The sequence below is a fragment of the Kogia breviceps genome, chromosome 4, assembly GCF_026419965.1.
Source record: "Kogia breviceps isolate mKogBre1 chromosome 4, mKogBre1 haplotype 1, whole genome shotgun sequence".
Classification (NCBI taxonomy): Eukaryota; Metazoa; Chordata; class Mammalia; order Artiodactyla; family Physeteridae; genus Kogia; species Kogia breviceps.
In genome coordinates this window covers 13,895,391-13,919,626 of record NC_081313.1, presented here as the reverse complement: position 1 = coordinate 13,919,626, position 24,236 = coordinate 13,895,391, and the positions used below count along the sequence as shown (strand labels likewise).

At 48.7% G+C, this 24,236-nt stretch overlaps 1 protein-coding gene across 1 annotated transcript in view; it reads left to right on the top strand.

The window, feature by feature from the left end:
- MYO10 (myosin X) overlaps window positions 1-20,604 on the top strand; it is a 223,442-nt gene extending 202,838 nt beyond the window's left edge. Inside the window, exons 28-41 of the mRNA XM_059061921.2 lie at window positions 1,098-1,193; window positions 3,952-4,045; window positions 4,975-5,030; window positions 6,817-6,959; window positions 7,222-7,416; window positions 8,448-8,605; window positions 10,993-11,116; window positions 11,546-11,843; window positions 12,529-12,736; window positions 13,433-13,569; window positions 14,859-14,979; window positions 15,401-15,853; window positions 17,523-17,714; window positions 19,123-20,604. Of these exons, the coding sequence (XP_058917904.1) occupies window positions 1,098-1,193; window positions 3,952-4,045; window positions 4,975-5,030; window positions 6,817-6,959; window positions 7,222-7,416; window positions 8,448-8,605; window positions 10,993-11,116; window positions 11,546-11,843; window positions 12,529-12,736; window positions 13,433-13,569; window positions 14,859-14,979; window positions 15,401-15,853; window positions 17,523-17,714; window positions 19,123-19,224 (2,377 nt within the window). The 3' untranslated portion in view covers window positions 19,225-20,604. The remainder of the gene's footprint in view (window positions 1-1,097; window positions 1,194-3,951; window positions 4,046-4,974; window positions 5,031-6,816; window positions 6,960-7,221; window positions 7,417-8,447; window positions 8,606-10,992; window positions 11,117-11,545; window positions 11,844-12,528; window positions 12,737-13,432; window positions 13,570-14,858; window positions 14,980-15,400; window positions 15,854-17,522; window positions 17,715-19,122) is intronic.
- Window positions 20,605-24,236: the final 3,632 nt, after the last annotated feature.

Here is a 24,236-nt window from a genome sequence, read left to right as displayed (position 1 = left end):
TCATTTGGGACCCTACCCTGCACTGCCCCCCTACAAACTACTTTTTTTTTTTTTTTTTTTGCGGTACGCGGGCCTCTCACTGCTGTGGCCTCTCCCGTTGCGGGGCACAGGCTCCGGACGCGCAGGCTCGGCGGCCACGGCTCACGGGCCCAGCCGCTCCGCGGCATGTGGGATCCTCCCGGACCGGGGCACGAACCCGCGTCCCCTGCATCGGCAGGCGGACTCCCAACCACTGCGCCACCAGGGAAGCCCATCTTCTTGGTTTTTTAAAAAATATTTTATCTCATCTCAGTGATTCTAGCTAAAAAGTCATACAATCTTTTTTTTTCTAACCAGACTGCTTAATAGCGTAGTTGTAAAATAAATGTTTTGCTGTGAACAGTTGTACTACTTCAGCTGACAAAGCAAGCTGGTTGTATCCCCAGCACGTTTCTTCACAAAATATATCCCCACCTCTGGTCCCATCCTAACAGCTGCTTGTGTTTTACCCTGATCTTAACCTGGTCCACTGAGTTTAAACCTCCAGTGTTGTGTAGAGAGTTTTAGGATGAGATCAAGATGGAATTGAGATCTACTAACACACAAATGCTGCTCTTCACCCCGAAGCCCCTCGTGGGAATTATGTGCCCCTATCAGAGTAAGTTAGAGGTGTCAGCTCCTGCCTTAAACCTTGATGACAGGCTGTGATGAACAACGGAAAGAGCTCAGGCCAGACCAGCTGCCTTGTGGAGGTCCTTCGTAGAGCAGTCAGGGAGCCCAGGGAAGGTGCAGGCAGAGTAGGGGCTGCTGCTCTAGGACCTGAGCTGGGTGGGCCTTGGGTGGGCCAGTCGGGGAAGAGAGGTTCCCCCGCTAGAGCGGTCAAGGACCCCCCACCCCACCCCACCCCAACACACACACACCCAGCAGATCGCCTCTCTGGAGAGAGAAAAGCCTGCCTCCCCCTAGAGGCCAGAAGGGTCTCCATCGTTTCTAAAAGCAGAAAATCAAGGCTGAAGTGTTGGTATCTGATTTTTCAGTTACTGCGAAATTTCTTTTCTTGCCCCTTATTAAGCCTTCTGTGTTCCTGATTTGCGTTTGGTGCTTGTGTTCCTTTGCAGGGAGATCATAGATAACACCAGCAAAGAAAACGGGATTGACATCATTATGGCTGATAGGACCTTCCACCTGATCGCTGAATCCCCGGAAGACGCCAGGTGAGGCGTTGTGCCGTCAACTTCGTCATAACTGCGTCCTCGCTCCTGTGCGGGCCTGGGCATCACACGGATCACTCTCGAGCCTACTGGCGCTGAACAGATTTTAGCTGATTTTCTAGTTGGATTTTTCTCTTAGGATGGTTGAAGAACTGAGAGTCGGAAGAGATGGATGTACTTGTCTCCTCGGGACTCTTTCACTGGGCACTGTGTTCCATACAGTAAGCACACAGATTTCCAGCTTCACTTGCCAGTGGAGAGACCCCTTGTTATTTACGCTGGGGCTTTTATTGTCACCAGCAGCAGATGTAAATTGCGCTGCTACACACAGTTGAAAGCCACCCTCTGGAAGCTTCTGAGCTTTGAAAGGGAGCAGCTTCTGTTTGCTTAAGGGTCGAAAAAACAGGAACATTAACGCTTGGCTGTTTAAAGAAATGCTAGGACTGTGGCGTTGGGAGGGTGCTCAAGGCCTTGATAGTGAAGAATTCTGTCGGCTGGAAGAGATAGTTAACACGTAGGGAACTTACTATATTGCAGGCAGTGTTCCAAAATGCTTCCCATATGTCAACTCATTTCATTCTCACAACAACCCTATATATAGGGCATCACTGTTATCCAGTTTGACAGAATAGGAGACTGGGGTACAGAGGAAAGGTAGTATAATCTGTAAAGTCACGCAAGCTCAATTCTGTTGAGTGGAGGCACAGAGCTTCTCAAGGAGCTTAGATTTTTGCCTGAGCTCGGAGGACAGTGCTGTCCCCGCATTGGCTGGGGCAAGTTGTCTGACCTTCCGGGACCTTGGTTTCCATCGTGGTGCTGAGATGTGGCACAGAATTAGAAGGGCCGGTGTTTACTCCTCTGTGTGATGCATGCGTCTCTGTTCCTGCCGCTCTGTGGGTGTATCGGGTCACGTTGGAGAAGGCTGTCATCCGCTCTGAGCCACGCCAGAGAATACCTTCTAATTTATGGGGCTGACATCCTTTGGCCTGTGTTCTTCACTTTTCAGCTCCGAAAAATCACTAGAATCTTCTAGTGAGTTCTCAGGGCCTTTATGACCGACCCCTTGCCCTTTGAATGTTTCTGTGTTGATATAACACCATGATAGCAGCATTAAGGGCAAGGAAAATAATTCTTCCCATGGGAACAAACTAAAACCCTACTTGGATCCATAAATTATGACACAAGCTGGAAAAACAAGCAGACCTGGAATTAGAGCCCCATCATTCCATCTGGGACGCCTAGAGACCACGTGTGGGTTTTTGTGGTCCAGGGAATGCCCACAGCTTTTCAGCTGAATTACAGGCCCAGCTGTCCTGTCTGTTTTGTGCCATAATGAACCTGCTAAATTTAACATTTGGAATATTTCAGCCAAGGGCTTTTTGCCGTGACCAGTGGAACACATTTTTAAAACTTCCTTTTCAGATTTCAAGTTGCACTTCATTTAAGGGGCGAGATTTGTATTAAGGAGGTCACCTGTACAGATGGAAAGCACAGCAAATTTTATGTGGGGGTGTGTGTGTGTCTGATCCCATGTGGCCTACGTTTTGAACGTCTGTGTTGTTCATTGTTTGATTTCGGATATTTTTGAGCTTTATAAAGCAATGACTGAAGTCTTGCCTTTGGGTTAACCAGAATTGATGAACCAATTCATATTAAGATGTTTCCCTTGGTCTCCCTAAGAGTCTGTATATGTTGAGTATTTTCAAGCTCTTGGTTACATCTTGCTCCTTCAGGAATCACAGGAGATAGATTTTAGTGCTTTGCTGTATGTAAGTAACTTACGTGACTTACCTTTAAATATAGGTATTCATTTTTTACTTCAATATCCCATTGGGTACCAAGTACTTTCTCCTCTGCCTCAGTTATAGGAGAGTGTATATGTGTCTGATGGGCCCCCTCCAGGAGAAGGATGTTCTAGCATCTGTCTCACATTTGGTACCTCTCACTTTAGTTGCTTAAGAAATGATGGATGGATGAACTGACAGAGACGGATGGATATTCACGGTCATTTTCCTCAAGCACGTGTTGTGTTTCTAGTTAACGTCATGACTTCCGTTCTGCTCGACGTTTCTGGAGTTGACATGTTTTATTATCTGATTCTAACATGGCTGCACGTGAGAAAACTCATTTGAAATGAAGATAGGAGAGTTCTCTGGTCAAAATCATTTTCTACTTTCTACTTCAGGCATTTGTTTTCTATTTCCAGCTCTCCTATGGTTTTATTTACTTAAGTCGAAATCCCGTCCGGTGGTTGGAAACCCCTCCTGGGAATGAGCAGGGAAAGTAGACATCCAGTGGCCACCCTGAGATGATGCTCTTGCATGACTGGCCTTCTTACCTCCGAATTTAAACTTGAGAAGGCACTTGACTGTTCCCTAAGTTATAAATAATATCTTCAGTGAAGACCCTTGATCTAAGTGTGTGGGTAGAACCGAGGATTTCATTTTTTGCTGCCAATTTCTCTAGGAACTTACCATCATCGTTATGAAATGTCTGCTCAGGTCCTTGGGGCCAGAGGGAAAGGGTCTTCCCACTGATCTGAAGTTGCATCAGATGGTACTTAAAGGCACCTTGGCTCTTTCTTCTAACTTTGCTCCTCGGTATTAGGAAACCCAACATTTATTTACCCGTGAGGAGTAGACGTATTAAAAGAAAGTTGCTCAGAGGAGATGTCGTTTTCCCAGAGGATGTGGAGAAGGGTGTCTCTGTATCGCGTGCGGCGGTTGGCCACCCGTTGACTGTTGCTCTCTCCTCCCCGCAGCCAGTGGTTTAGCGTGCTGAGTCAGGTCCACGCATCCACGGACCAGGAGATTCGGGAGATGCACGACGAGCAGGCAAATCCGCAGAACGCCGTGGTGCGTGGGCCTGGGTGGGGTGCGGAGGGAGGTGTCCCGACAGGGGTGGGGGGGACTGGGAATTTGTAGACGGTCTTTTTTTTTTTTTTTTTAATAAGAAGTAGCATAGGGCTTCCCTGGTGGCGCAGTGGTTGAGAGTCCGCCTGCCGATGCAGGAGACACGGGTTCGTGCCCTGGTCCGGGAAGATCCCACATGCCGCGGAGCAACTAAGCCCGTGAGCCATGGCCGCTGGGCCTGCGCGTCCGGAGCCTGTGCTCCGCAACGGGAGAGGCCACAACAGTGAGAGGCCCGCATACAGCAAAAAAAAAAAAAAAAAAAGAAGTAGTATAATAATTAAAGAGAGAAACGGGAACATCTTGGTTAAAAATCATACAGAAAAAGAGTAAATTATAGAAGATTGTAAGTAGTAATAGATTACAATTCTCCCACCTCAAACAAAAGAAATTCCAATTTTTATGAAACCATGGAAGCCCATTACACTTTTCTCCAAAGGATATAGTGAATTCCAAATTGTATTCTTTCTGACATCACTCTATCCCAGGCACGTACACAGAGCCACAAAATCATATTTCAGAGATAGTTTGATTTTCTCACAATTATAAAATTTGATGATAGATCATAATGTAAATCAGAAAAGCTGCATGATTGAAAGAAGTTTGTAAGCACCCTTCACTGAAAGTATTTTAGGGACAAGACAGAAAGATTCGTTTATACTTTATTTAATGAATGGGCTGGCGATTTTGCCCTGTCTAGAGGCTGTCCGTACTGAATGAAGGGGGACGTTTCCTTAGATAACTACTATTTTGCAGTGAACACACAAAGGCTTTTTTGTTTGCCTGTTTAGAGAGTCATCATCTAGGGGTGTTATCGTGATGTGTGCTATACCTGAATGGTTCTCTCAGTTTCTCTGCTTTTCGCTTCTTTCCAGGGCACTTTGGATGTGGGGTTAATTGACTCTGTGTGTGCCTCGGACAGCCCTGATAGGTAAGCTTAACAAAAGTACCTGCTGGATACCTGCGTGCACCCGCAGGCTCTGTGCTCTGGGCTGGGGAATGACTCCAGGCTGTGTGTTCCCACCTGGAACCCCAGCAATCAAAGACTTCCTTCTTGGTACCCAGTTTGACCTCATCCGCAGTCTTCCTCTCTGGGTGTCTTTGGAGTGCGGCGGCTCGGACGGGTCAGGAGTAGGGGCGACCTTAAAAACCTAATTTGGACAGTCGTACGGACTTGTCCCAAGGGACAGGCTTGGGACTCATACAGGATGAAAATGCCTGTATCCCAGCCCAGGGGTGGGTGTAGTTCCCCTTTCTAAAATTTAATAATGAATTTGAAAAGGATTTTGATGGCAATTTATATGTGGAATATTAATCAATTAAACCACAAACATTTATCTGTATGTGGAGTATTAATAAATAAAACCACAAACATTTATTTTCCTTGACATGCCTACCTTACCTGTGCCCTTAAACTAGCATGTGTTTGGTTCTGTTTTTTGAAGGCAGGTCGTCTCCGGTGATGGTCTCGGAGGTCTTTGTACCCAGTGACCTCTGTCTTTCCCATCTCTATTTTGCTTTGCAGCTTCGGAATTCTGAGTACGAATCAAAATTGACTCCTGCCTTCAATGACATAGCTTTAGAGAGAGAATAGAAATGTATTCAAATTGACAACAAAAATAGTGTCTCCTGGGCCGGGTGAGAATTCCGGGGTGTCCATCACCCCACCGTTGACGAAGGCTCTTCTGAACCATAGATTCTTTGTTTCTACTAGTCACCCTACACCTCCTCATACCTGGCTCGGGAACCTTTAACACGTGTGTGTCACGTCAGTAATTAAAGCCCAGATGCTTGTTCTGGCAGTCAAGTTCTGATCTGCGTCTCTCCCCTCCCAAAGCCCTGCATCAAGCGGGCTGGGCACGCGATGACCCATGCGAGAACCTTCCATCCTTACCCAGGCTTTTCTGTCTTCCTCAGGTGCTCGCCTTTCTTCCTTCCCAACTACAGAAAAATCTTGTTTCTTAAGGAGCGCCTGTCTGTCCATAGTATAGTCCTGTTCATCTTCCTTTTCCTTGAACTCTTGCAGCACTTAACTTCAGCGAACATTTGAAAACTTGCAAGACATTGTTCACAGCCGCTAGCTTAGACGATTAGGAATTAATATGAGCAAGAGCCTGTGAGAGACTCGGGGCATTGCCAGCTAAAAAGAGATGCAGGAGAAAGTAAATTTCCATTATTAGGTTATCCCTGCCTGGGAAGTGCACCCTTGTCAGATTGCATTGAAGGCACGGACCCAGGTGGCTCTCTGTACCAGGCATAATCGAGTGGATGAGATGTTCCACTTAACACCTATTTACTGACCTCCTGTTACTGGTAGCTGACATTTCATTACCCACCCACAGAAATATTATCCAAAGCCATACCCGGCGGCAGGAAGAAATTTGCTTTGGAGAGGAATCCAGAAAAAAACTTTCCCTCGGCGGTCGCCTTGGTTAGCCTTTGTGGAACTGAATTCCATCTGGAAAGTTCAGCATGAGGAAGCGTTTTCCCTTCCGGGTCCTTCAGAATGTGTTGCTCCAGGTTTAGAGGTTAACGAGGCATACAATAAATCCTACAGAAATGAGCAAGGTTTGCCTTAACGTCGAATACAAGTAGCACTGCCGCTTTTATCCCCGTGACCCATAAGCTGGGAAAAAGGCATTTAGTCTTGGGTCAGGCGGAGGTGGTGACTTCGGTGGAGCTGAGCGGTTTTGCTTCCTTCTCGCCCCACTGCTCAGACCCAACTCGTTTGTGATCATCACGGCCAACCGGGTGCTTCACTGCAACGCGGACACGCCGGAGGAGATGCACCACTGGATAACGCTCCTGCAGAGATCCAAGGGGGACACCAGAGTGGAGGGCCAGGAGTTTATAGTGAGAGGTGACGCCATGGATGCTTTTTTACTGGGGGTCCTGTTTTCATCTACACGGACAGCTGCCACGTGTCCGTTTTGAGCCACTTGTCGGAGTAATTTTGCCTCCTGACATTGTTAACAATCCTCAAACGAGAAATGATCGTGGCCGTTCGTAGCAGATAACATAGAAATCTGACCCGTTTGCAAGCCGGATGCCAACTGGCACCTGGTACGTGTGAAGTTGCTCATCCTAGTTTTGAGCTCTGCCGCCTCGTTCTTTCTTTCCAGGGTGGTTGCACAAAGAAGTGAAAAACAGTCCGAGGATGTCTTCGCTGAAACTGAAGAAACGATGGTTTGTGCTAACGCACAACTCCTTGGATTACTACAAGAGCTCGGAGAAAAACGCGCTGAAGCTGGGCACCCTGCTCCTCAACAGCCTCTGTTCGGTCGTCCCGCCGGACGAGAAGATCTTCAAAGAGACAGGTAAGCGGTGTGCTGTGCTCGGCACCGGCTGGGCCTGACGCACGGCCTGTCCAGTCGTAGGAGGTGTGGCTTTGCTCAGAGCGAAGGAGTGAGCCTCCTACCTGGGGTGTTTATATTCCCTGCCCCCCCCGCCCCCCCCCCCCCAAAAAAAATCTCTCTTGCTAATTGATCTTTTGAGGCTGACCGTGGTTCGCCATGTGAACACTTGACATGTAAACCATAGTAAAGGGGTCCTGAGGTATTGGGTTGCAGAAAGATTCTTCTAAGGGCAACGAGATGTAAACAGACAAAAGTTTTCCTACAGGAAGCCTTATTTTTCTATGCCTGTGTTTTTGTCTTTCTCACCGTCGTACCGTGAGAGTCATAATGCAGCCTAAAAAAGGTAAAACCCTGACTGTCGGAGAATATAACCTAGCATAATAACAAGCGGTCACGTAAGCTTTTTTTTTCCCTTTCGGTATTACAAGAGGTGCTTCTAGGCTGGTTGTGATTTTGTGCTTTTGAAATACAGTTCCTCCATTCAAAAATACTCGGGTATTTCTTTACTGTGGTCACTCCATTCCACTTTCGGCTGGTTTCTGAACACCTGGACTGCTGGCTTGACACAGTGGTTTCTTTTGAAGGGAGAATCTAAAGGAAGGAAGACAAGGAACAGGAAGGGAAAAAGAAAGCCAGCAATCTGAGGGAAGAGCTTTCACTCTTGTTCCAGAGCCTTGAACTGGACTTTAGTTTATGCCTGTTCCTTCTTTGAGAGCAGGCATTACTAATGATATATTTATTATAATTCTGGGCTTATCATTTTAATGTTTGTCTTCCCTTCGCAACTGTAAATTCCACGTGTCTTTGGGTACCTAGGGCAGGGCACGTGGAGGAAGTCAGCTAGTAGCTATTGAATTAATAAAGGGGCTCAGGTGGAGACGGCCTGGGTGCTGGATTTCTGGGACTGCGGTACGGGGACAGCACCCCGGACCCCCAGGTTCACGCTGCCTTGTGTGCGTGCGTGTGTGTACGCGCGCGCATTGCCGTTTCAGGCTACTGGAACGTCACCGTGTACGGACGCAAGCACTGCTATCGGCTCTATACCAAGCTGCTCAACGAGGCCACCAGGTGGTCCAGCGCCATTCAGAACGTGACGGACACCAAGGCCCCTATTGACACCCCGACCCAGCAGCTGATTCAGGATATCAAGGTGAGAGGGAGGGAGCCCAGCTCATAGTGGTTTACGGTAGCTCACAGATTCTCACCATGGGGACATCAAGACGTCAACGTCAGTCAAGCTTCATTTTCATTCTGTAATCAGAACTCACTCTTGGTTAATTTCGTGTTCGTGTGTATCCTGGCTTTTAAAAATCTAAATGCTAGACTGCATTTAGAAAATGCAAAAATTGACGCCAGATTGAAATTTGACACTAAAATTATCTTGTCCCTGGGGAGGTGTTACGTATCGCCACCGAGGCAAACCTGATTGTAGAGCTGTGTAGGCGGAGGGACAGTGGTCTGTAATTTGGGGTGTGGGGCTCCCTAGTCACAAGGACGTGGTGTGATCTGTGTTGGGGACAACCTGCATGTCACAGGTTCCGCTTGAGCCCAGGTTGGGAACCTTCTAGAAGTAACACAATAATTCTACTTTCACTGCAGTTTCTAGATCACACAAGTCGATTCACTAAGAGGCCACATGGGTCTAGAAAGCTTGGAATCCTTATCAAGTGCCTCCAAATTCACAGAAGAAGCTCCCAGGTCTCTGGACCAACACTGAACTTGTTAAATTGTAATTTCCTGTTTATAAAGATGAGTGGCTGTGAGTGTATATCGAATGAATGAACAAGCAAACGAATAAACCATGAAATGGCAGCCATGAACAAGGATCATGGCGCTCATTTTCCAGGCATGGAAACGGAGACATGGGATATTCTGGTTGCACTGCTCACGTGGCTGGTCAGCCCCTGATGCAGACGCAGGTCAAGGGAATTATTTTTATTCTGTTCCTGCAAGTTATCCATGTAGGCAGCTTCCCTGTGCAAAGGAAAGAGCCAGAGCTGTGACAGAAAAGATGCCAGAATGATAGTGAGGCGGGTATTTATTTACTGATGTACATCAAAGGAAATAAGCAGGAGGAAATGCAGGAGGCAGACTGTGCCTTTGTAAAGGTGGGAGGGGGTCTAATATATCGGTAGTATATTATTACCCACCCAATTCAAGTCAGCCACTTGATTCCAAAATGATATGTTTTCTGGGTGTTTGGAGCCAAATTCCTGCAGGTCAGTTACCCTACAAACTGCAGAGCTGTCCATGGAGCCCAGGGAGCTTGAAAACTAATAATGTTATTTCTAGTCTTAAAAAAATGAATTTGTTGAAGCTTTCTTGTGAAAAAGGAGAGGAAAAAAAAAGCCCATATCAGCTGAACTTTCTCTTCAAAGCTATATCTTATTTACCCGTATATTTACTAAGTCATTGGAAATCAGATATTAAAGAGTAAATAGAGTTTTACATGTGAAACAGTGCTTCTTAAGAAATGAGACAAATATACTTACTAATTCATTTGAAATCAGACATTAAAAGAGTAAATAGAATTTTTGGATATGAAGCAATGCTTCTTAAGAAATGAGTCAGGTTGCCCTAAGTCCATACCAATTTTTTTAAGTAAAACATATTTCTTTTTGGTTTTCAACTGGGTATTATTGAAAAAGTTTCATAGCAGAAATGAACTTGCCACGATAGAATGATTCATTGCCTCTCCTTCAACTTTTCTGTTGATTTAAAGTTCTGGGGCTTCCCCTGTGGCTCAGTGGTTGAGAATTCGCCTGCCGATGCAGGGGACGCGGGTTCGTGCCCCGGTCCGGGAAGATCCCACGTGCCGCGGAGCGGCTGGGCCCGTGAGCCATGGCCGCTGAGCCTGCGCGTCCGGAGCCTGTGCTCCGCAACGGGAGAGGCCACAACAGTGAGAGGCCCGCATACCGCAAAAAAAAAAAAAAAAAAAAAAAAAGTTCTAAAAGTAACTTTGGCTTTTTCAGATCCCAAATTAATGCTTTAGGAACATAAACACATGATGAAATTCTCTGAGAGGAGCTCTTAAATTTCAGGAGTGAGAAAGGAGGCCCAAGGAAGAACAGTCTTGCTGATAACCTATTAACGTGTCATTTTCAGGGGGAGGATACAAAAGACCAACGAGAGAGCTAGCAAAATGTGTTTTTAAAATGAATTATAGACAAGGATGCAAGATTTGGCCAAATGATTTATGGCTAAATAATTAGCAAGAAAAGTTTAATTTTTTTCAGTATATATAATTTCCAGAGAGAAGATTTTTCAATAACATGGGAAAATATGCAAATCAAAGAAAGAGAATGAGCTGTATAAGAAAAATGTGTGTGTGTGTGTGTGATCTGTCATCAGACATGGCTTGTGGGTATCTTTGTGCTTGAGATGATTAATGCTGGATTCCCATCTCCATGCTACAGGTGTTTTGTGACTTGTGAAAAACATCCTCGTTCAGGAGGATGCAGATGGCTTTGTCCTTTCACATGTACGTTTCTTATGATAAGCTCGTGGGCTTTCCCTAACAGCTCTGTTCTTCTCAAGGAGAACTGCCTGAATGCGGACGTGGTGGAGCAGATCTATAAGCGGAACCCTATCCTGCGCCACACCCACCGGCCCCTGCACTCCCCACTGCTGCCCCTGCCCTACGGAGACATCAACCTCAACCGTGAGTCCCGAATTCCTCCTGGACCCGGGACACTGTGCTGTGGTTTCCCTGTTAACGCTTTAGCTCTGTCATATTAGCGTTAGTTGGTTATAGTGATGTTGGTATTGTTGTATCAGAAAACATGCCAGCACCTCTCCAGGAGCGCAGAGTACCCTTCATCTACTGGAGAACCAGATCCTAAACAGTTGTCTCTTGCATGTCAGATGGGGAACCTGCTTGGCAACAGACCAGCTTTTCAGTCAGCATTTATTGCACGGTAAAATAGTTGAGTCACTTGTCCACCTCCGTTCGGCTGATCCGCGTGTCCGGAGCACGTGGTGGGCGCTGCCTCCTGGAGTAGCTCTGGTCCCCATCCCTGCCTCTTGTCTGCTGCTCGGGGCACCTTCTCCAGACACCTCGTGGGACTCGTGTGTGTTGTGCTTCTCCTAGTGCTCAAAGACAAAGGCTACACGACGCTCCAGGACGAAGCCATCAAGATATTCAATTCCCTCCAGCAGCTGGAGTCCATGTCGGACCCTGCGCCCATCATCCAGGGCATCCTGCAGACGGGGCACGACCTCCGCCCTCTGCGAGACGAGCTGTACTGCCAGCTCATCAAACAGACCAACAGGGTGCCCCATCCGGGCAGCGTGGGCAACCTGTGCAGCTGGCAGATCCTTACCTGCTTGAGCTGCACCTTCCTGCCCAGCCGGGGGATCCTCAAGTACCTCAAGTTCCACCTGAGAAGGTACGGGGTGGCCTGGGCGGCACCGCTCGCGTCGGGAGTGCGGTGGACACAGTTCAGATGAGTTGGACCTGGAACAGAAGACATCTTGTGCGGGTCGGGCTCCTAGGTCACCCGAGCTGGCTTATGGCGCACAGACGACCGACCTTTTTCTCTCTAAGCCGCACGGGGCTGATCCAGGGACAGATCCCTTTGGGTGTAGTGTCCTGAGGCGTAGGACGTTGATAAATTTAATTACCACTACTCTGTATAAACAGGGAAAAAAGAAGAAAACCTTAGATATTTGTTCCAGATCAAACAGGTAGAGGCTGTCTGATTCAGCTTCCGATTAACTGTGGAAAAAGAATTTTCATGCGATGGTACCAGGCACGTGGCTCTTTCAAAATAATAGCTCTGCAGAGGTCAGCTAGTAGCAGACGTTGTTCCCGGTCATACTTGGGCTCTTTGGTCTTTGGATTTTTCTCTCTCTCTTTCTTTTTTTTTTTTTTGGGGGGGGGGGTGGGTTGTTTGTTTTTTTTTGATCTTCAAACAGCACAGGATGAGCTAGATGAGCTAGGGAAGCGGCTGGCGTTTGCTCTGCACTGGGACCCCATTCACCGTGTTGCTCAGCAGCACGTTGAAGCCGCCCGGCTCCCCGGGGCCAGCCATCCTCAAATCTTGCAATTAACAGTTAGTGTTTGGCTCCTAGGATACGGGAACAGTTTCCAGGAACCGAGATGGAAAAATATGCCCTGTTCATTTACGAATCTCTCAAGAAAACCAAATGCAGAGAGTTTGTGCCTTCCCGAGATGAAATTGAAGCTCTGATCCATCGGCAGGAGATGACGTCCACAGTGTATTGCCACGGCGGGGGCTCCTGCAAGATCACTATCAGCTCCCACACCACGGCTGGGGAGGTGAGGGAGAGCCCCAGCTGCCCACGTGCTTACTTAGGTCAGGAAAACTGGGCACGGTTAGGCTGGCTGTCGTGCACAGTTGTGGCTGGCATAGTGCGGCTGTTCAGTAACCGAGGAAACAGACGTAATCCTGCTAATCCAAGAAGCAGGCGATACCTAGTAGACATCGCGGACCAGACTCAGATACGTGTCCGCTCTGACAAGGGTTTAACCTCTCACTTCTGCGGTGTTTTTCTGTTTGCCACACAAATATCTAGCACGTTGGGTCGGGGGAACATGTTTTCATCTTTCCTTCTTTTTTCAATTTAAACTTAGTACCATAAAGCCAATTGGCTAAAAGGGATAGTGCGGTAAAACCCGGAAAAGCTGGTGTAGCAGAAAATATCAGGGGAAATCGCTATGAGTTCGTGAATTTATCGGGCAAACGGGCTTTAGTTTTCATGTGCTTACGGGTTTGCAAGAAACCGACCGGCATCTGCCCCTAGCTGTGGGCAAAATAACCTGTGTTCTCTTTGGCAAGGAAGAGAGAGAACTGATTTCAAGAGAACCAGGGAAAACGGCGCCTTGGAGATTCCGTACACGACAGTGTTGGGAGGTCGCTTGGACCCTCACTTTTGCTGGCAGCTCCCTCTGGGTTCGGATGAAGGCGTATTCCAGAACCGCAGCTTCGGAAGCTGAAGTCCCCGTGTTTTCCAGGTGGTGGAGAAGCTGATCCGAGGCCTGGCCATGGAGGACAGTAGAAACATGTTTGCGCTCTTTGAGTACAACGGACAAGTCGATAAAGCCGTCGAAAGCCGGACCATTGTAGCAGATGTATTAGCAAAGTTTGAAAAGTAAGTAGAGGACGTTAAGAGCAAGAGGGTTTGAACTTTGATTCCATTTTTGGCTTCAGGGTCCATTTGAGTTCATCTCATTTGACCTGTGTTTAAAGCATATTTAATTTCTCATCTCTCTCTGCTGCCTGTTTCTCTTGATTCCTAGATAGAGCCACTGTCTCAAATAGGATTCACCCTATCATTGATCCTCTACCCCATTCTTTCTCTCGGTGTCCTGCTGTCACCATTATCTTGGAATTTTCTGATTCTCAGATTTTCACTTGTCATTAGCTTTGAAGCTGGGCGAGTAGACAGAAGCCAACTTCTAAACTCTTCAAACTGCATTTTGTATCTCTTGGACCTACAATATTCACATCTCCCAAGTAACACAAAAGATATTCCTCCTTTAGCATGATGCCAGTATCAGTGACGAGACTCCAGCGGGGCTGGGCCCTGCCCCTCCCCAGCTGCATAAGAGGCAGGGAGCAGCTTTAACTAAGAAATGTGTCAGGGGACCAAGAGGTTTAGAACAGCCCCAAACTTCCAAGTCCCAGAGGAAGTGACGTCCTCTCCTCAGGGTGGGCCTGGTCTGAGTGCTTTGTTGGAAATATACCACAATGGTGGGGGAGGAGGTGGAGAGGGATATTCCTACTTTCTGTAAACATAGCCTCCCAAATGTTCATGTCAATTTTTTTTTTTTTTTTTTTGGTACGCGGGCCTCTCACTGCTGTGGCCTCTCCCGTCGCGGAGCACAGGCTCCGGACGCGCAGGCTCAGCGGCCACGGCTCACGGGCCCAGCCGCTCCACGGCACGTGGGGTCTTCCCGGACCGGGGCACGAACCCGCGTCCCCTGCATCGGCAGGCGGATTCTCAACCACTGCGCCACCAGGGAAGCCCCATGTCAATTTTTATAAATATTATTATAGTTTGAGAGTCGGCAGAGGGAATGAAGGAATAGGCTTTGTTTCTTTGCTTTCTGTGCGCAGCTAGGACTAACCGGACCGGGACACTCGGGAAATACTTGTTAGCTCGGTTTACCTGAAGGCTGCCTGCTTGTTGTCTTAAAGTAAAACTAGGAGGAAAGTGTGTTTCTCACCTCTGGGTAAATAAAGCTAGCAGGGAACTCTGATAAGCTTCACTCTGGCTCTGTTTTCTCTCCCGCCATCACCCTCTCTGCTATCTGAGCAGAGACAGGAGGATGTCTGAATCCTTGCCGCGAATACACCCTATGCAGTGAACTCCCTGTGGGTCACCCATGGCCCGTTCCTTACTTTGCTTTCTGAGTCTCTCTCGACTTCCATCTGTAGGCTGGCTGCCACATCAGAGGTGGGTGACCAGCCCTGGAAATTCTACTTCAAACTTTACTGCTTCCTGGACACAGACAACGTGCCAGAAGACAGCGTGGAATTTGCGTTCATGTTTGAACAGGTACGTGGAGCTCTTGGGCTCCTTTGCAGACGAGCAGGGGTGAAACCCGTTCCTACCCCCTCGTACATTAACTGCTAGTCCTTGGAAATCACGCGTGGCAGTAGAATTCCCAGCGTGGACAGGGTCCGCTGCTCTTTCCTTCATTTGTAGAAGGAAACTTCTACACGTATTATATGAACTCCTGGGCCAGGAACCGTTCTAGTTGGGACAGGGGAGAGGGTGCGGGGGCAGCAATAAGAAATAAGATAGATATACGTGTTCAGTGGTATCCGTTGCAAGGGAGAACCTTAAGGGCAGCACAGGAGGGTTAGGGCACAGTTTTATGGAAGGTGGCCTTTGACGGAACAAGGGAGCAAGCCAGGCGGGCGTGGCGCGCACAGCCGTGCCCGGCCCGTGGCACCGCTGACCGCCTTGTTTGCAGGCCCACGAAGCCGTCGTCCACGGCCACTACCCGGCCCCCGAGGAAAACCTGCAGGTCCTGGCCGCCCTGCGGCTGCAGTACCTGCAAGGGGATTACACGCCCCACGGCCCGGCGCCGCCCCTGGAGGAGGTGTACTCGCTGCGGAGACTCAAGGCCCGCATCAGCCAGTCCACCAAGAGCTTCGCGCCGTGCGAGCGGCTGGAGAAGCGCCGCACGAGCTTCCTGGAGGGCACGCTGCGCCGGAGCTTCCGGGCGGGGTCCGCGGTGCGGCACAAGGTGGAGGAGGGGCAGATGCTGGACATGTGGGTCAAGGAGGAGGTCTCGTCCGCGCGGGCCGGCATCGTCGGCAAGTGGAAGAAGTTTCAGGGGATGAGCCAGGAGCAGGCCATGGCCAAGTACATGGCCTTGATCAAGGAGTGGCCCGGGTACGGGTCGACGCTCTTTGATGTGGAGGTGAGGGCTGCCTGCTGCTTCTCGGACCAGGTTGCACCGGGGTCTGTGCGACCACCGTGGTCGGGTTCATGCGGAGGGAGGGCCTGGTGGGACACGTGGCTCTCTCTCCCTCTCTTTCTAGCGCCCCCAAATTGTATCCTTCACACCCGCCACCCACCCAGAGTTTCCTTCCTCCTTTACAGTAAATGTCCTCGTCATGTTAGAAGTGAGTAGAAATTTAAGGTGTCATCTGTTCTTAAATAATTTCCGATTCTTTCTTATTCAAGCTATAGCCCCAGTGAAGAAGTGCTGGTAAAAATCTGCATTCAAGTTTAAAAACATTTTTTCTTAGAACTGTGTCCAAAAAATTAGAAATTTTGGATACCCTTGGGTTTTACATTTTTATCTTTCTCCCATGACTGTTTGAAGGGAAGAACTTCTATTTCACAATTTGAATTTGGCTAAATTCACATCAACCCAGTACTGATTCATATCCTTTTTTTTTTTTTTTTTTTTTTTTAAGTAGACCATTTATTGAAAGAAAATCTTACTAATGATTGAGATCAAGGCTGAGCAAACCTGCAGCCCGTGGGCCAAATCCCGCGTGCCTCCGTTTTTGTAAAAAAAAGTTTTATTGGAACGCAGCAGGGCCCATTCCTTTATGTCTTTTTCTCTAGCTGCTTTTTCACTGAAATGGCAGAGTTGAGTACATGTGACAGAGACCACAAAGCCTAAAATACTCACTATCTGTCCCACAACAGATAAGTTGGCCAACCCTTGGTCTAGATAAACCAACCCTTGGTCTGTTTTTCTTATGATCATAATCATGCAGCATGTTATATCTGATGACTTTTAAATGAAGCTCTATAAAACATCTAAATGTTGATCATATATTCCAAGATCCTTTCATGACTTTTCATTAGATACTATCTTTGGGTCGGTTGGTTGGTTGATTGATTCGATTACTTTTGTTTTTAAGTATAAATCAGGTGCTTTGTACAAGTACCTCCTCTTTTGTGTCACCAACGTGTATCCCTCCTGATTCCTATGGCCCTGTGTTGTCCTCCCCTAAAGCCAGCCCGGCTCGTATTTTCCTCCACGGATCCACGCAGGAAGGTCCGTTGTTACACCAATGAGCTCAACCACCATACACACTAAAGGTCGTTTTGCTGCTTCTTGTCACGAGACGTGTTTTTCCAGAGGAGCCCAAACCGCCCAGCACAGATTGGGAGAATTTCCCTCTGTGATCCTAGATTTTGTATTTGAAGAATAATCACCCAGAACAGGATGGGGAGGCAGAACTAGAGATAGAAGAGAGTAGCCCTGGCTCAGGCTGCTGGATTCGCCGGGGAATCATTGTCAAGTTCCACGGCTACGGCCACCTCCGCGTAGCTAGTTCAGATGGCCAGGAGGGTGATGATGTTGAGAGGTGGACAGTCCAAGCAAGATGTTGGATTTACCAAGTAGGATTCCCCAAATGCACAGGATTGATCAGCTAGCTGGTCAGAAATCCATCAAGGGAGCCCAAGAGCCACCATTTCTCATATCTTGTATTTCAATTCCCCCAGCATAAGGACACACTGAGTGCCCTCAGCATTCTTTGCAGAGTGCTGGACTCAAAGCCTCTCTTGTGGTTTCTATGTTCTGTTTCTAACTTTTATCATCTCTTACACTAACTCTTGCCCCGCAGTGCAAGGAAGGCGGCTTTCCCCAGGACCTCTGGCTGGGCGTCAGCGCAGACGCCGTGTCTGTCTACAAGCGCGGCGAGGGGAGACCGTTGGAAGTCTTCCAGTACGAGCACATTCTCTCCTTCGGGGCCCCCCTGGCCAACACGTACAAGATCGTCGTAGATGAGAGGGAGCTGCTCTTTGAAACCAGTGAGGTAAGAGGCAAGTCTTTTCATCCGTGGCCTTGACAAAGTAGGAAAACAACACCCCGTTTCCTGATGCCTTTGACCAAGTAATTTTATTTGGATTATTTAGCTTTTAAGATATAGGAGGATACGGCATGGTGCTGCCTCCCTAGCTGCAGGTTTCTCACAGGCCAAAACCCGACAGCCCCATATTTGTGTACCTGTGCAACAGAGAAATTTGGTTCCCTTGTACCCTTGTAGGAAAAGAAGAGAAAGGGAAGTGATGTAGAGGTCCAAATAGATAGATAGATAGATAGATAGATAGATAGATAGATAGCTTGGCAATAAAGCCTTGTGAAACTTACTAGACGAGGTGGCAGTGGGTCGCAGCTGTGAGACGTGGGTGGGGCAGTGTCCACGGAGCAGGACGGAGCGAACGGCAGAGCCTCCTGGACAGAGCTAATTCTAGCTCACAAAAAAACACCTCTACATACCTATCCCGCTCCAAAGCGTAAAATGTAGTGATAATAACAACGATGATACAAGAAGCCCGTCGAGGTCTCCACACAGGGAGCTGCTAACGAGCAACAGTGGGAAGCGGGCACGAGTCGCACGCTGCCCGTTTGGCTGTTGGGGTGCAGTGATGGAGAGGAGGCGCCGTGCAGGAGGCTGGGAAGAGGTGGGGCTTTGACCGGAGGGCGCCAGGCCGCGGGGTTTGCGCAACTGCAGTGAACAGCGCGGAACTGCCGTGGCTCTTGGATTGTGCGTGATGTGTAACAACAGCGCTTTTACAAACAGGGTGGGGTGGGATTGGAAGGGAAGAGAGATCAGGGAAATGGGAACCAGTTAGGACGCCTTCACAGGGAAGCAGGCCAGCCATCAGCAGGGGTGGCAGTGAACGCACCCTGAAATAGCTACTGCCGGACTCTCAGAGCTGGCAGGGAGCTGAACGGGCACACGAGGCTCTGCCAGCTCCTCGGGCCTCGGCTCTGTGTCTCCAGCTGCATCACGAGGTTTTGACCAGCACGACGGGATGTAGTCTTTGAAAGCTGCGATTGTGGGCTCTGTCGTGTACCTGTATTTTCAGTGGGGACGGTGATCCAAGCCCTGATCCCACCCACACACCGTAGTGTCATCGGGTGGGGGGCTTTCTGTCGTGCCAAACCTGACAGTTTTACATCAGGCAACCACCAGGGGGCGCACGTCGTACGTGGAAAGCCCGCGAGTCCCGCTTCTACCCAGCGAGGAACAGGGAGAAGCAGCTCTCACTCGGCTGCCTACACAGCCTGCGCCGTGGATTCGCACGGCAGGCAGGTGGCTTTTGCTGGGAGGACGGGCCCCGCCTGCCCGCGCCGGGCAGAGGATGTCTGGTGGTTAGCCTGGGTCCCCTGGCCCCTCAGAAACTTGTGACCGTGGGCCGATTCTGCTCCCCCGGCAGGTGGTGGACGTGGCCAAGCTCATGAAAGCCTACATCAGCATGATCGTGAAGAAGCGCTACAGCACCTCGCGCTCCGTGAGCAGCCAGGGCAGCTCCAGGTGAAGGTGGCCGTGAGCCCACCTGCACTGAGCATCTCCACGTGCCACCCCCTCGGCCCCGGCCGGCTCCTGCACCTGCAGCCCAAGGCGAGGCTGCCCGGGCTTTCCAGAAGCCCCTCGTCGGAGGGCGGCGTCTCGGGGGACCTTTCGCCCCGTCCACTCCAGCGATCAGTGTCCCGAGCTGTCGACCCAGTTTCCAAAGCTTTACTTCTTTTAGATGACACATTGCCTTAAAGAGAGAGGAAAGGAAGCCCACGCTGCCACCAAAGCAGCCAGAAGTGCCTTAACTTGTGGAACCGACACTAATCCATCTTCACTGTGCTACTGAAGAGAAATGCTTTCCCTCCCTTTTAGGGGAGACGTGCTAAGCTTGAGGGGGATGGAGGGGGCCGTTGATCCATCTAATCTGCACTAACCTCCCAGCCCGATTTCCCCCGGGAGGGAAGGTGAGGGAGTGGGGAGGGGGGACGGAGGGAGAACAAGAGGACGGTCTATTTTAGTTGGAGTGCTGCTGGCAGCCTTCCTCGTGGACATATATTAACTTTTTCTGTGTGTTTCATCTTTTAAGTGCGTGCGCCTGCCCGTGCACGCGTGTGTCCGTAAACCCGTCACTTTCATCGTTGTTCCATGAGCATTGAAAGCAAAGGGAAAGAGGATGTGCAATGGCCTAACGTCTGTATATTTTAATAGTTCACAGTGAGAGTCGTCAGCTGTTACTTTACAAGGTGGTTTTACTAACAACCCGAATCCTGGAGTTCCCTGTCTTTGCTGTATTCCGAAAGCCACGTTTTGACTCCAGTTTTGTTTCATGTGTAGCGAAGTCTGCAATCTGTGTCTGCTGTATTATAAACAGATATGCAGCCTACAGATAACTGTATTTATAAACCACTCTTAAACAGCTGGCTCCAAGGCTGTTTTTAGAACTGTATGAAGGCATTTTGGAGTCATTCGTTTCTATGAGATTTAAGTTAAAAAATGTTTCTTGGAAGATTAGCTCGTATCACTCTGGGTAGATTGCAACATAGCCATGTTGGAATATGGGGGAAAGACGCTACCTTCCTTGAAAGCATACCACATGAGTGGATCTTTAAAGGACCCTGACGTTCAATGCTGAGGTTTTAATAAAATACACACCTATTTTATCCCACGTGTATAATGGTGGTCTGAACAAGGCCCCTGTAAATAAATCAGCATTTATGACCAGAAGAAAAATAATCTGGTCTTGGACTTCTATTTTTATACAGAGAAGTTGTAAAGACTTAGGCCAACTAAGTCTACCCACAGAGAAAAAGGAGATTTGCCTTTTACCCCTGTGGACAGCCATGCGGAGTCATTGTTTGTTGGCTCAAGAAAATCTGACAATAAAAGATACTAGCTAACAGGCAGTGTAATTTCTTTATGGGGCGGCTCTAAATACCATATGGACTTTGGTTTTGTTGGGTTTTGGTTTTAATGCTTTGGGCTTCAAAGGGTTGAAGCTTGTGTGTTTCATGCACTTCATCACCAGGTCTAAAAGCAGACACATATAGACATCTCAGCTGCTTTTTTAGACACAGAGCATGACTCCAAGAAAGCTGAGAAGGTCAAAGACCAGGTTCGATGAAATCACAGAAATCTAAGGACTTGAATTGTGGGTGTTGGAGCGCCTCCAGATACCTGATGGCGAAGTCATGGCCCTGCATCCACTGGCAGCCCTGATCACTGTGAACGGAATACAGGGGGAGCTTCTTTAGCGACCCATGTACCCAAAGAACCAGCCCGGGGCGTGGGTCTCACCTGCACAGCCTCCTCGGCCAGACACGGCACGTGAGCAGCACCGGTCCCCTCTGTCCCTCTCTAACCGCTTGTGTGTCCGTGTGTCTGTGTGTCCGGGAGACCCCTCTTCCCGCTCCACAGGGATTGGGAGACGACCTGAAGCCAGGTGCTGCCCCAGCACCTGTGGCCTCGAGGTGACAGGGGGGAAGGTGAGCTAAGACTCGGATATTTTATTCTTTGTTTTCATTTCAGGCCCTGCGAGCAGCTGGCAGAAGGGCCTTTTCCACTGCCTACCACTCAGGACTCCCTCTAACTTCTCACACCCCACGAGGCTGCCCCGCACCCCCAATTACAGATGAGGAATTAGGCAGAGACAAGCAAGGTGACTCGGCGAAGGCGTAGCAGCAGCACCAGAGCTAGGACCCAGGTCTCTTTACACAAAGGCCTTTCCTCATCAATAGCTTCAGTGTAACATTTTATTTAGAAACAATTATAGGTTCAGAGGAAGTTGCCATGAAGGTAAAGAGGCCTGTACACCCTTCACCATGGATATGTGTGTGTGTGTGTGTGTGTGTGTGTGTGTGTGTGTGTGTGTTGTGGTAACATCTTACACAACTGCAGAAAATGCCACAACTAAGAAACTAACACTGACTTTTCCTCCATCCACAGAGTTTATTCTGATTTCACTAGATTGACACGCACTCATTTGTGTGTGAGATTAATAGGTTCGAACGGGGCGCGTGGAGTAATTTTGAGTGCTTAATTGCAGAGAAAGGCGTCAATATGAAACATGGCATCGCTGCAGACTTAGAAACCTAGTTGTTTTTTTCATTTGTCTTAATTTTTAATTCTTTTGAAAGAGGATACACATAGGTGAGGGTTTTTTTAATTCAAACAGTGGGAGTAAAGTGACTTTTCCTCCCTGCCATGATCCCGTTTACCCATTTTCCTTCCCCAGAAACAGCTATTTTTACCGTTTTCTGGAATATCGTCCCAGAAATGTTTCGAGCATACACTCACGTAAATATTCCCATCCCCTTCCCTTTTAAAAAAATACATAAAAGCATAAATTTTTTTGCACCTTTGCTTTTTTTCCCCAGAATATTTTAGATGTGATTCCACGTTGTACCTCTAGAGGTGCCTGATCCTTTTTGTGTCCTAGACAGCTTTGGAGAGAGGAAAAAAAAAAAGGCCCCTTGATTTCTCTCTTAAAATAGTTCAGAAATGTAAGAAAGCAAACTCTTTTTTTTTACTCAGCACCTTAAGTTGAGATCACATATACACTTATGGTAAAATTCTGTATTTCATCTCTCTCATCCATTGGGATCTTTGACATATTCTAGAAATACGTGTATGTCTACTGGGTATAAAAGTACGTGCTTGAGAGAACATGAAAATCCTCACCCACCAAAGCTTACTGTCTAAAAGGGAACAAAACAAGTACACGTAAAACTAAATTTAACCAGCACCTTTATGCCTGTTTTGTACAATTGACCAGAGAAGCAGCATTGACACGTGGGGAAGTATTGGACCTGGATTCGAGATTCGGCAGTGCGATTTTCGGAGTATATAATTTTGATCTTTTTTTTTTTTTTTTTTTTTTTTTTTTTTTGTGGTAGGCGGGCCTCTCACTGTTGTGGCCTTCCCGGTTGCGGAGCACAGGCTCCGGACGCGCAGGCCCAGCAGCCACGGATCACGGACCCAGCCGCTCCGCGGCACGTGGGATCTTCCCGGACCGGGGCACGAACCCGCGTCCCCTGCATCGGCAGGCGGACTCTCAACCACTGCGCCACCAGGGAAGCCCTATAATTTTGATCTTTTAGGTCAGGAAACTACAGCCCAAAGGCCAACCAGCTCTTTAAATAAAGTTTTATTGGAACAGATCTCTACCTGTTGATTTGTGTGGTGTCTAGAGGTGTGATTGCCCCTACAACAGCAACGGTGACCACTTGTGACGAGACCTCCTGCAAAGCTGAACGTATTTACTCTCTGGGCCTTTGTAGAGTTTGTGGAGCCCTGTTTTAGATGACTATAGAAGTATACCATCTCCTTTATAGCCAGTCGTTGGCTCTGTTTAGAATTTTGATTCCACACGTTAGGCAAGGAATAGAGTCTGCAGGTCGGAGATTGTTGCTTTGTGTCCCTTGTCCACTATATCGAATGACCTCCCTGATTTCCCTCCCTGCATTTCTCATCATAGATTGGCTTAGCATCACCGCTCGTTTCTACTTGATCAGTTCCCAGATTCTGACTAGAGCTTCTCCAGGACAGAAACCGTCTTCCCCACACACACCCCAAGAGAGCCGGCGCGGTGCCCGCCGCGAGCGTCACGGGCTGAGCTTAGCCAGACAAGGTGCACGAGTCCCAGCCTCGGCTCGCGAGAAGTTCTGGAGCTCAGACAAATGCAGGTGAAGACGCTAAATGCCCACCCAAGGTCACACAGCAGGGGGCGGGCGCATTTCAGGAAGTAGTGTTCCAGGTGCCCAAAGCAGGTAGGTGGATGTGGCTGGGACGGGGGGTGGGGGAACCCAAGGGGAAGCGGTGAGGCACCTGGAGCTGGTCCTGCCCTGCGGCAGGGGGTAAGGATCCCTGGGAGCCTCAGCACAGGGGTGGAGGTGTCAGGGCAAAGGTCAGAAGCCATGCCACGCCCCCTTTGCTCAGGCCCCAGACGGCATCTCCACCGGCCTCTAGGCTTCCACCCTTGGTACCCTTCACCTCCCTCCCTGGCCTGTGTAGGCTGTTCTCCACAGACCAGACGCCCCGAGGGATCTTTAGCAAACATAAATCCAAAATATCCCTCTTCGACTTAAAACTCTGCTGTAACCTTCTAACCAGAATATGCATCTCTGCTACACGCTGTGTGTTTTCCGCCCCACTTGTCTCATGCATGCTCTACCTCACCCATGTTTCAGCCCATAAGCTGGCTCTGACTCAGCAGCACACATCTCGGCCCTGCTTTCACGTTGCCCACCTTTTGTCAGTCCCCCAACTCAGAGCACCTGCTGCTCAGCAGTAGGAAGGTGACCCTGACATTTCCTGCTGAGACCCAGTGTCTGTACTCAGGATGACAAGGGCTGTGATTCCCAGGCACCCGGAGCTCTGGCAACAGGTCCTTTACGGGCTCCCCAGGGGAAAACGGTTCCACTTTGTAATGTTTGCTGATTCTCATGGTGGCAATATTCCCACCATGGCTGACTTCAAGCTCGAAGGTGACGTCGCTGAACGCAGAGTTGAGACAACGTGCGCGGTCGGCTCTCCAGA